Source organism: Triticum urartu, chromosome 6A (assembly GCF_056163025.1).
Source record: "Triticum urartu cultivar PI428250 chromosome 6A, HENAU_Tu73, whole genome shotgun sequence".
Classification (NCBI taxonomy): Eukaryota; Viridiplantae; Streptophyta; class Magnoliopsida; order Poales; family Poaceae; genus Triticum; species Triticum urartu.
The window spans coordinates 417,787,563-417,800,604 of record NC_141878.1 but is presented as its reverse complement, the minus strand read 5'-3'; the positions used below and the strand labels follow the sequence as shown (position 1 = coordinate 417,800,604).

At 45.0% G+C, this 13,042-nt stretch overlaps 2 protein-coding genes across 2 annotated transcripts; both read right to left on the bottom strand.

The window, feature by feature from the left end:
- Positions 1-2,362: 2,362 nt before the first annotated feature.
- On the bottom strand, positions 2,363-4,524 carry LOC125513819 (pentatricopeptide repeat-containing protein At5g15300). The gene has a single exon (XM_048679027.2). It carries the CDS (start codon positions 4,357-4,359, stop codon positions 2,884-2,886), a length of 1,476 nt encoding a protein of 491 aa, XP_048534984.1. The 5' UTR covers positions 4,360-4,524; the 3' UTR covers positions 2,363-2,883.
- A 142-nt stretch (positions 4,525-4,666) lies between these two features.
- CRY2 (cryptochrome 2) lies at positions 4,667-10,610 on the bottom strand. Its single transcript, XM_048679026.2, has 5 exons — positions 9,542-10,610; positions 8,167-8,388; positions 6,985-7,700; positions 5,811-6,452; positions 4,667-4,945 (listed from the first exon to the last, which is right to left on the bottom strand). Exons 1-5 carry the CDS (start codon positions 9,852-9,854, stop codon positions 4,877-4,879), a joined length of 1,962 nt encoding a protein of 653 aa, XP_048534983.1. The 5' UTR covers positions 9,855-10,610; the 3' UTR covers positions 4,667-4,876.
- Positions 10,611-13,042: the final 2,432 nt, after the last annotated feature.

Here is a 13,042-nt window from a genome sequence, read left to right as displayed (position 1 = left end):
GTGAAGATATTTTGCGTGATATACCCTTCAAATAGTCCTATAGAGTCAGACTGTCAATCCATGCCGCCCAGAGTTACAGACCCAAATGCTGCAAATCCTCGCCGCATTTTAGTGTAAGAACTCAATGATTTAATTAGTATTGTCTGGCTGTCCTTCTAGATCTTGCATATGATTACAAAGAAAATGATCTCATGCACGAAGGCTTACTCTTATCAAATCGGTCTTTGCTTCCTTGCCGGTTTACTATATGTCCAATATCCTCTTAAGCCAGTCCATCATAAAAAAAAACCTCACTTCCATGGTTAGGAAATTTTGGTGGACGGGAATTCAGAAGGATGATAAGGCAAAGCCTATTTGCTTTAGAGCTTGGGATGATATTTGTAGACATATGCATAAAGGAGGATTGGGTATTAGGAATTTAGCTATCATGAACAAATCCTTGGTTACTAATATGGCTTGGAATATCACTAATAATCCCTCTTCTTTAATTGCTAAGGTTCTTAAAGCCAAATATTTTTATAAATCTACCATATGGAAACCTAATCTTTATTCTCCCAAATCTGCGTTCTGGACCGAAAAGTCCATTCTGCACCCGAGCTCATATGCTCCCGCATGAACAGTAAAATCGAAAAAAATCGAAAAAAATTCAAAAAATTCCAATTTTTTTTGAGAGAAACATTGACAAAAGTTCTAAGTGCCTGCAAAAACTGATCATGAAATCACATTCCTGTAAGGCGTGGCAAAAAAACAAATTCAGTGCTTCAAAATGCATTTGAAAGTAGCTTTTTCAGAGTACTATTTTTGTTTTTTTTGCCACGCCTTCTAGGAATGTGATTTCATGACGAATTTTGCAGGCACTTAGAACTTTTGTCAATGTTTCTCTCAAAAAAAATTTGGAATTTTTTGAATTTTTTTTGATTTTTTTTCGATTTTACTGTTCATGCGGGAGCATATGAGCTCGGGTGCAGATTAGCCGCGTCCGTTCTGGACCTCCTTTATTAAAGTTCTTCCTGATATTATTAATTCTTATAATATACAGGGAAACACTTCCATCTGGAACAATCCTTGGTGCAAAGGAAGGGGAAAAAAATATGATCATCTCAAGCCCAACCTAAATGGTCCTTGTCCAAACATCATTAATGATCTTTGGAAACCTAATTCTAAAGTTTGGGATGAAGATAAGATCAGTGCCTATTTTGATGATACTTTTAAAAATGATGTTTTAAATACTCCTGTCACAAATGCTGAGCTTGATGATACCTTGTCCTGGATTTACACTCCAAATGCAAAATGTACTACTAAAAGTGCTTACAAAGTTTTTATGCAAGATGTCCAGGATAATACGATGAACCAAAGACCTCTTGTGACCAACCAGGAGATGGCTATTCTAAACCAGGTTTGGAAAAATAAAACTTTGGCTTCTAGAGTTAAAACTTTTGCTTGGAGACTTATTAGAAGAGCTATTGCTTTAGGGTTAAGAGTTTCTAGATTTTCAAAACATATAAAGAAAGAATGTTGTAGGTGTGGCCAGGTCGAATATGATAGGCATCTGTTCTTTTTATGCAATTTCTCTAGATTGGTTTGGTTCAAATTAGGTTTTAAATCGGATATGGTAGATCATAGCTTATATCCTTCAGATGTCATCAACTTCATTTTGTCTAGCCATCACCCAGATTTAAGCTCAGAGATCATCTTTACTACTTTATGGAATATTTGGAAAGCCAGAAGTGATCTTCTATTTAATAAGAAAAATTGGAGTCCAATGCAGGTTATATACGCTACCAAATCAATGCTTAATGCAGGTGCATTGGAGGATGAGCTGGAAGATAAGAGGATTGCTAATATGGAAGCCAATAGCAATGCTATTGACAGGGAGCTGAATTTTCATCATGCAGGTTTCTTAGCATATATAGATGTCGCATACAATCCTATAGTTAGCCAAGATAAAGCCTCTTTCGGAGTATTTCTAAGGGACAAATCAAGGAATCATTCCATATTTATTCAAGCTGTTGCTAGGAATGTTTGTTCTGTTCTGCAGGCTGAAGCACTTGGGCTTCTTCTGGCGGCCCAAGTATATAAAAAGGAAAACCAAGGTAAGCATAGCTTCTCTCATGACAGCCTCTCTTTGATTCGCATGATCGCAAAAACACAAAAATAGGTAAGTTGCAAGGTTGTCATGGACACGTTTGTTTCGTTGCACCATAGCAAAAAACAAATGAATCTTTCCAAGAGGTTTCAGTCAATGGAAACTTTCCTAAGGAATACTTCGGAAAATTTACCCATAGGATTCAATCTTCTAAATCAAACAGCCAACTTAGGAAATTCCCTATGAAAATCCTAATGAATCAACGAGGCCCCAAGCTGAATTGAACTTCAATTCTGTTAAAATGTCAGAAACTTTGATAAACACATGTAATGGCAGGATAGAACATAAACATCATATATCCAAGACAATACTCGAGTGGTTTGCATACATCTGATTCAAGCATACAGTAAAAAAAAAGCGGACGGAAAGGTTGCAAGAAATTATTCAATGAACCTGAGCCTCATGATTGCTTTTCTGCTCCCGCCTCTTCCCATCAGAATTTAATTACAAATATGCATGCCGTAGTTCTTAGGTGCATATTTTCTGAGCTTCTGCATCTTCAGGACAGTATTTAAATACAAAGAACTCTTGGCTTCTTGACAGGATTTTGCAGCTCTGCACCATGTTGATTTCAGTGTGCAGCATAAGAAATCAGGCATATACTAACACATAAATCAAACATTTCTCCCCTATGGAGGCTTGTTTCAGCACAATGATGTCTCCAAGGTGGATGGAGGGTAATCAACCTCAGGCCACCCAGTCTGTAAGCTCCTGACATGTCACTGTCTACAGGAATACTAACCTAGCATGGATTTCATAGACTGACCATCATTACCAACCATGGCATTCCCAGTGCCCTTGGGGACCTTGCGCTCCTTAAGGAGCCTGCGCACAGTGGCCATGTCATCCCATCTGTTTGATGCACCATATATGTTTGACAGGAGGATGTACCGGCTGCCATGACGGGGCTCCAGCTCAATGAGCTTCTTGGCAATCTCCTCACCAAGCTCCACCTCACCATGGATCTTGCAGGCGCCAGCAAGCGCACCCCACAAGCCCGGATGCGGCTCCACCGGCATGCTGTTGACAAAATCCACTGCCTTCCTAACATGACCTGCCCGACCGAGTAAATCAACCATTAGGCCGTAGTGCTCTTGGAGTGGCTGGATTCCAAAGCCATTAACCATCTTGTTGAACAACCAGCGGCCCTCATCGACAAGTCCTGAGTGGCTACAAGCACCCAGCAACCCGATGAAGGTTATATCATTTGGTCGAACACCAGCCATCTGCATCTTCCAGAAGAGTGATAAGGCCTGCATTTCCCTGCCGTTCATGGCGAGCCCAGTAATCATCGAGTTCCATGAGTAGATGTTTTTCACTGGCATTGCAGCAAACACCCTGACGGCATTATGGATACCCCCACATTTACCATACATGTCAACAATCGCTGTCGCGAGGATGACGCTCATCCCATTCAGCTCCCGCTTGGCATACGCATGTACCCACATGCCGTGCTCTATCGACCGCAGCAGCGAGCACGCTGAGACAGCGCTCACCAGTGCAGCCTCATTCGGCACGACACCCGTCCCGACCATTTCACTGAACACCCTCAACGCCTCCTCACACTGATTGGACTGCACGAGCCCAGTGACCATCGAGCTCCACGAGGCGGCATTCCGGCTGGGCATTGTATCGAACACCTTCCGCGCCTTGGACAGCATCCCGGCGGATGCGTACGCGCCCAGCATCGCGTTCCAGGAAACCACGTTCCTCTCAGGCATGGCATCGAAGAACCAACTCGCACGCGCAACGTCGCCGGCGTTGGCATGCCCGGTGACCATGGTGGTCCAGGTGACAACGTCGGCGACATCCTTTGTGTAGGAGAAGAGCCGCTCGGCGGAGGCGACGTCGGTGGCCCTGAAGTAGGCGGAGACGGCAGCGTTGAGGACGTAGACGTCGCGGGCATGGCCAAGCCTGACGGCGAGCGAGTGGAGGAGGCTCGCGACGGGGAGGCTGGGGGAGCGGGTACAGGAGTGGAGGGAGAAGGAGAGGGAGAGGTGGTCGGGCGGGAGGCGGTGGAGGAGGAGGAAGCGGAGGAGAAGGGCGCAGGCAGCGGGGATGCGAGCGGCGCGGAGGAGGGAGTTAACGGAGGTGCAGGAGGAGAGGTGGCCAGAGGTGATGAGGGCGGCGTGGGCGCGGTGGAGGATGGCTGGTCTGGCGGCGGCATTGGCCGCCACGGCGGCGAGCCAGGAGGAGGGCTGGGAGTTCGCCATGGGAGAGCACCGCACTGACAGGTAGGACCGGCGAGAATGGGGCAATGAGATCTGCTCCTCGAGTGCTATGAATCGTCCGATGGAAGGCGGGCGGTCGTGATCTTCCACATGCAGCTGCTACAACAACGGGCTACGCAAATCTTCCTCCGGCCACGACGGCCTGAGCCGTTTCGAGTTCATACATTTTTGGCACAGCTTCTACAAAACCAACTGAGCCAGCCTGCGAATTCTGCACCGGTACCGGGTTTTGTAAATAAGCAGAAAACGGGGAAGAATCTGAAACTTTTGCTCCCATCGCAGAAAAGAATAAGTAAGTAAACAACTCTTTCCCCCAAGAACGAAACCGTTTTGTGCAAGTGTTGCAACTAATTATAGGTTACATATAACAGATTTGACAAAAATAACCAGATAACAAAATGTACAATTTTTTTTCTGATGTGAATGGGATGCAGGAAGATCTGAGTGTTGCCCTTGTCCACTCCATAGTTCAGCCCTACAGTCTTCACAATCACCCTTGTCAGGCGGCAGGTCTCTTGGATGCTCTTGAGGTGTCTGTACAGCTATCGGCACTGTCATCATCTTCAGCCTGCAAAGATGCAATAGTTTGGGTGTCAACAAGTATCAAAATGACACATTCCTAAAGAAGAAAACAAATGCCATGCGTGTAGTCTGGATAGAACGTGCGGCCGAGTTATCATACTCTGCTAATTCGCAAAAAAAAAAAGAGTTATCATAATCTGCTTATGGTGGATGAGAAGAAAATATCTTGAGAAATGCACAAGAAGAAATGCAAGAGGAAACGCTTTGGCCAACATTCTGCAATGAAGGCTTTTCCTTGAGCTCTATCTACTAGTCAATTGGTGAATAAATAGCGATGAACACTTTTTAACTACCCATGCCTACCACCTAGATGATTTTGTATGAGATATTTTTCCCTTGCTTGCAGCAAAATCACATATCTTGTAAGGATAACATAAGCTGTCTCTAGATTTAAGGCAGAAAGACTACAGCTGCCAGTGCTCCATGCAGCGCACTGCGCACTAAAGAGGAACTTGGCACCATATCGACCAACAAGAATAGATACTCAAATCCAAGGCAAAGAGGATTTTTTAGACGAATCGTATCAAGTGTCCAGCTTTAACATTAATAAAGCCCCTGCCGAAGAGGATCCAAACTTGGGTTGTGGAGTTCTACATCCACGCGTCTCACCAGACCTCTTGCAGTGCACTAAGAGGAGCAGAAAAACTATAGAAACTTGGTGGCATGTATGTGATGGTGTGTGTTCATAAAACCAATTGAACCTAGTTCCCTAGAGATTGACTGCTAGTATTTTTTAAGGTTACAATAATGTTTTCATGGGGTGTTTGTCTATTCACTACAAGCCGAAAAAGATGGCAAATTCATATGATCTTGTGCAACACTTGCCTTCCAAATATGATAATTGAACTTACCTTACCAACCCAGTTCCTCTCTGCTTTCTGCAGGATATATTTTGACGACCCAACTAAATAACCACCAGGATGCTGATTCCGTGAGTGCACTTCGACTGAAGATGAACAAGATGGGACATTAAACACACTCCCGCTGCTGGATCTTTTCCTTGATATCGGAGAGTTTGCTATGGAGCCTGTGTCTTCCATATTTGAGGCCTTGATCACATCAACACAAATGGTCTGTTTATTTGTGCCCTTCAGTTCCTTAGGTTGTAACTCAAGATTCCTGCCATCATCAGTGGGCACTTTTTGATCACAGTGAGAAGCACCTGGAGATAGTTCCTTCAAAACAACTTTTGGGACATCAAAACTCTTAATATGGCTCAAATTGTCTTCAACAACCTCACCATCTAATTCTGCAAGTTTTTCGGCTGTATCCAATTGCCACATTGTGGAGATGGCATCATCTAAGCACTCCCGAGCCGTGTGAAGTTCTACTATGGGCATAGGATAGTTAAAGCCTAGCTCAACACCAGCAACTTCGAGTATAGAGCTCGGTGCATCCCACGGATGATGGATCCATTCCCCTGGCATTCTAGCTAGCTCTGGAATCCAAGTTCTTACGTATTCACCATCTGGGTCATACTTTTGACCTTGAACCTGGTTTTGCATGCAAGGAAAGCACAAATGAGAAATAGATAAATCTCTCATGAGACACAGATTGATAAATTACGTGATGCTCAGGTACATATAACTAGATGCTTCTACAACAAAGACAACATAACTCGTAAGAAAAACAGACATAAATAAAGGACTTGTGTCATAATATAGGTTGACAGCTGCAAGACGGAATCATAACATGAATAGTATGTTCAGCAGAATATACTACAGCAACTTTAAGAATGAAAAATCATAACTACGCAAAAACAGAACGCCATGAACTTTCATGCGTGTATCTCCTATGTTGCTTATAAGCAACTGTCAAGCGTGATAAAATATTCTTGGATCACCATCTGCTCTCTTTTGAGACAGAGGATTAGCTAATCATTTATGAACTACCACATGAACAGAAGTGCTTTTAAAATCCAATTATGAACAGAGACTACAATCTTCATTTGTGCTCTTATTTAAGATTAGCAGATATGTCAAATATGAAATGGTGCTACAGTGCTTTGATCTAACAGTCGCATACCTCTGGATTATCAAGACGACCAAGCTCATGTCCATCAGGCAAACACCCAGTTATGTACTGCCAGCCAAGAATATCACTTTCTATATCAGCATCCAACAGCACATCCCAAAAGTACTTCATCCCCCAAGTCCACGGAATTAGTAGAAATTTCACAGCAAAGCTTGAAACTATTACTCTTATACGATTATGTGTCCAGCCAGTAGCCCAAAGCTCCCGCATGCCAGCATCTACTAACGGGTATCCTGTCATTCCCTGCCTCCAGGACTTGAACCGGTCCTCGTCTGCTCGCCAGGGGTAGTGTTTCAAGTTCCCGAGCAACGACCTTTCATGTGTGAATGGGAAGTTGAAACACAAGTAACGTGAATATTCTCGAAGACCAATTGACAGCAGGAACAAGTTAACACTCTCCCCAGCTCCGGATTTCCCCTCATTTTCCCACTTGATCTGTTGCATCCTGACAAGTTGATAGACTTTCCTTACACTCACCTCACCATAATGAAGATATGGTGACAGTAACGATGTTGTAGTTCCTGCAACCTTCATTCCGTCTTTTGAATAATCTAGGAGACCATGAGACACGAAATCCTCAAGTGTCTTCTCCGCATTGCGCCAGCCAGGAGACCAAGCCCTGCTTAGCAAAGCATTGCTTGATTCCTCATCCTTACTTGATTCAAGACCTAGGTCATCAATTGAACTACTGCAAATGTTTTCTATACCTGAATGTGAAACCGGAAAATGGTAAGTATTAAAGCAGCAATGGCTTGACAGATTAGAAATTGAGTATAAGATTGGATCACCAATTACTAAACCTGTATATGTGGACAAAGCAATGCTTTCTACTTTTCTACTCCCTCCGTCCCAAAATTCTTGTCTTAGATTTGTCTAAATACGGATGTATCTAGTTACATTTTAGTGGTAGATACATCCGCATCTAGATAAATTTAAGACAAGAATTTTGGGACGGAGGGTGTAGTACAAAGCACTGTAACACCATTTCATATATTATTTATTATTTAATTTCAACATGCTATTATACAGTACCAAACTAATTCCTTAACATAGGTAAGGAAGCTGCATCACATGAAATGGACAAAAACAAGCAACAATGTTCCACAAGTAGAGGCAAATGACAAATGTTCAAGAACTCAAAATGATGATGCCAGGCCACTAGCCACAATCTACCTGAGACAGGCACCAACCTCCAAGGGGCAAGAGATGATGATATCTCGATATGCAATTTCATGCACTTTTCCCAATACATATTGAACGTTGTAAATGCAAGCCCATTCTCATCATAAACTTGCCATGGCTCATATAGCAGATCACCATTGAAACTCTGCATAGAAATTCCAAGGCCCAAAAGCTCATTCTTGATTTTGTCATCCCGCACAAGTGAAATAGGGTCTATAGCATAGGAAGTGAGAACATATAAGATCAAAATAACATAATTAAAAAGAGAAAAAAGGTTAGCAGTAAATCAACTGGTACCAGAATAGAGCAATTGCCGACTCCAACTAAAAGTATGTACACTTCATACAAACTTTACAGGCATAGGTTTTGAGCATGAAAACACTAGTTCTGTTTTCCATAGCATCCATGTACTGCCTCAAACAGAAAATATATCACTTCGTGTGACATCATACCATGGTGGGTTAGATTTAACCAAGGAATAGTATAAAAAAAGTCTAAACTGAGAGCGTGGTTATGTTAATTACTAAATACAAATCTAAACTACATTTAATGCCATTTAGCGCTTGAAATGAGTATTCATTTGGTTAAAAACTTTAATTCAGCCCTCCTTCGGTTAAAACTTCAATTCTGCTTTCCTTTGGTTAAAACCATCCATCATACTCATTCAGCCCTTGAAATGAGTGTTCATTCAATCAAAACTTCTATCATGCTCATCATAATTACAGTGTACACTCATTGGCCGAAGGGAGGAAATATTCTTTAATATGTATTAGTACATGATTGAAAAGGTTCTAAACTCTGCTATACTGAATTTTACATATTGAATTTGGAAATGAAAATTTATGATGTGTTTCTTGTTACTGTAATCTTCTAAATAGTTTTATCTGTTAGCTTGAATTGGTTAAACATTCGCGTGAAGAATATCCTAGGCAGTAAGCACTACGGCATTAGTAAAAGTGATCTCATAGACTAAGAAAACATAATGAATACATTTCTATTCCAATCTACTCCCTCCGTCCAAAAGAGCTTGTCCCAACCTTGTCTTTCAAATGGATGTATCTAGCACTAATTTAGTGTTAGATTCATCCATTTGAGGGACAAGCTTTTTCGGACGGAGGGAGTAATACTTAACGTAATCATACGATGTGAAAATGCAACTGCCATGAAGTGTAATGTTGTCTTTTTGAAGGGAAGTGTAATGTTGTCACCAAAGGTTTGGACCAAAAGTTGCATATAGTTTTGAGGTCTTGAAGTATGTGACGTGACTGGCTAAATTTTTGAGGATATAACTGCTAAAACTCATTTGAAAAATATGCCACGACAGAACAGGAATCACTACTAAGATAACATTGGCAGGTAAACATACCGTATAGATGATTATAGACCACTCTGGTGGCGCCGATGGAATCGACGCACTGCAGAAGCGCGGCAAGAGTACTCTGAGCTCGGATCAGCACGAGCGGGCAGCCGAGCGCCTCCAGCGACCTGGCAAGGTGGGCAAGCGACTCCTTGAGCCACCACCGGGAGCAGCGGCCGGGGTAGAAGCGCCCCTCCTCGGCCGGGCACCATATGAAGACAGGGAGCACAGCGCCGTCCCTGGCGGCGGCGGCCAAAGCCGGGTTGTCGTCGATCCTGAGGTCCCTCCTGAACCACACAACGGTCCTCTCCGACCCGCCCATCGTGGTGGACGCTCAATCAATCCACCATGACCCGGCCCAAGAAAAGCTAGCTCACCGGTCGCTCACGGGCATTACGTCGAGCAGGACGTATGCACTAATAAACCGCCGGTGAGGTAGCTGGCAAGTTGCAGCGAGTGGAGATCAAAGGGGAAACAAAGGCTGGATCTTGATGGCGGCAAGGGATGGACGGGGAGGCGACAGGATTGAGAGATGAGGACGGGGAGCAGGTGGCGCAAGAGTCCAAGAGCTAGTCAGTGCGAGGGAGGGCACGGGGCACCAACCGAATCGCGGGCTGTGGCGAGGAGCGAAGGAGGACCGCGAGCTCGACAACAATCTGCGCGCGGCATGGGCGTGGGGCTTCGCTTTCGCACCCTCCTAGCAAGGACCAGCGGTACTAGTAAGTGTTTTTATCGACCCCCCGCCCCGTCCCCAGTCCCCATGGCCATGGGGAGGAAGAGCGAGTGGCGCAAGCGTCCAAAGAAAGAAAGGATTAGTGGGAGTGCGTGCGTGCAGACGCGGCCATGGCGCCCGGGACCGGTCTGGGAGGGAACCCATCCCTGGTTGCCACTCGATGGCCGCGATTTTGCTGTTTCGAGGGGTGCGGTGGACTTTTCACCGGCCGAGCTGCCATTTTTGGATGGATCGGATCGGACCAGGCTCCCGATGCGATGATGATCCTCTCTCTCCTCCGGCAGCGGCAGGCGTGCATTTGGAGCACTTGCCGGCCACATGGACGTGGCGCTCGAGCCACCCCCTCGCTTCCCTCGTGTGTGCACCATGCGATGCGTCGTTCGTTCAATGGACCTGCTCATGCCTCTCCTTTTCATTTGTTTCTTTCTTCCATTCCGGTCAAAGAGACACGGTTCATTCCTTCTCTTGTGTCGACGCCGTTAATATCGCACGCCTCGTCATCGCGTCTCCCTCCGATCAGAACAAGTTTCCAGTTTCGCTCCTGTTCCCGTGACCTGACCGGCTTGTCTCGCACCGCGACAAGAGCGGTGTTTCCACTTTCCAGAGATAAATAAATAGGAGCGTGCTTCTGAGTTATCCACACATCACTAAAAAATATTCTCGCTAGACGGCTTTTTAAAGATAAATAAATGGGAGAAGCAGTACGGAGTATCTACCATGCCGACGTGCATGGCAGGTTATCAAAGCGAATATGGTATTCGATCGCACGAGCAAGCGTATTTTTTAGGTGCACGAGCAAGCAGATGGACACTGTTGTCTTTTCTTTCCCCTTTCCAAGGGTCACGGCTTCCCTACTTACCGTATTGATCGGTCAGGATTAATTAGCGGGCGGGCGGGAGTATCGTGACGTGATTAGTACCGCCACCGGCACCGGACGTGCGTCCTGATAAAGTGGCGTACGGCAAAATTGGCATCGAAAGTGACTCGGCGCAAATGCGCATGGGGACTAGGAGGGGTTGCACGGTGTTCATGCAAATGCACCATACTACCACGCTAGCGACAGCCGACGCAAAATGTATGGCGACGTGTCCGGATGAAAAGATTTTGATCGTGCTTTCGGTTGCCTTTTCCCAAGCTATCAGACACATTAGTAAAAAAAAAAACTATCACACTAGTACCCTTAGGGCATGAACTATGATGGCATATGGTGGCATAGTTGGGTATTGTAACGTCCTCGATGCGGCTATAGCTCCCACGTGTCGAGGCACGACTTAGAGATATAACCGCATTGAAAGCAATGTCGCAAGTCAGGCAACCATTACAACATCCCATGTAATAAGTAATAAAAGGGGGAGATACATAGTTGGCTTACACTCGCCACGTCACATTAGAGTACAGAAATAACATCCATCAAACAATCACTCATGGCCCGACTACGGCGCCAAAATAGAAAAGAACCCAACATGCGACAAGGCCCTGAATCGAACCCCAACTAGGCACCACTACTGATTATCGGGAAAGGAAACATAATAACGCTGAGAGTCCTCGTCGAACTCCCACTTGAGTTCGTACTCGTCACCTGGAGCGAAGTCACCTGGACCTGCATCTGGAATTATAGTATCTGTGAGCCACAGGGACTCAGCAATCTCGCACCCTCGCGATCAAGACTATTTAAGCTTATAGGAAGGATAAGGCAAGTATATGTGGAGCTGCAGCAAACGACTAGCATATATGGTGGCTAACTTATTCGCAAAGGAGAGCGAGAAGAGGAGGCAAAGCGCGAGCGAGAATCTAGAAGAGCAACCTGCGCAAGCATTACTCCAACACCGTGTCCACTTCCCGGACTCCGCCGAGAAGAGGCCATCACGGTAACACACACAGTTGATTCATTTTAATTAATTAAGGTTTAAGTTATCTACAACCGGACATTAACAAATTCCCATCTGCCCATAACCGCGGGCACGGCTTTTGAAAGTTCAATCCCTGCAGGGGAGTCCCAACTTAGCCCATGACAAGCTCTCACGGTCAACGAAGGAATAGACCTCCACCCGAGACACACCGATTAGACTCGGTAACCCGGTACATCAAGACAATTCGACAGGTTAAAACAAGACCAGCAACACCGCCCGAATGTGCCGACAAATCCCGATAGGAGCTGCACATATCTCTTTCTCAGGGCACACTCAGATTGTCCAAACTTCTGGTAGGCCAGCCCAGAGTTGCCCCTGGTAGCCACCGGCGGCTGACGGTTTGGACCAACACTCAGAGGAGCACTGGCCCGGGGGGGTTAAAATAAGATGACCCTTGAGTCTCCAGAACCCAAGGAAAAGAAAAGGCTAGGTGGCAAATGGTAAAACCAAGGTTGGGCATTGCTGGAAAAGCTTTAATCAAGGCGAACTATCAAGGGGTTCCCATTATAACCCAACCGCGTAAGGAACGCAAAATCCGGGAACATAACACCGATATGACGAAAACTAGGGCGGTAAGAGTGGAACAAAACACTAGGCGAGAGGCCGAGCCTTTCACCCTTCACCAAGTATATAGATGCATTAAGATAACATATCAATATAATGATATCCCAACAAGTAAATAAATTTTCCAACAAGGAACGGCCTCCAATCTTCACCTGCAGCTAGCAACGCTATAAGAGGGGCTGAGCAAAGCGGTAACATAGCCAATCAACGGTTTGCTAGGACAAGGTGGGTTAGAGGTTGACATGGCAATTAGGAGGCTGACAAGCAAAAGGTAGGCATCGTAGCATTGGCATAGTAAGAGCG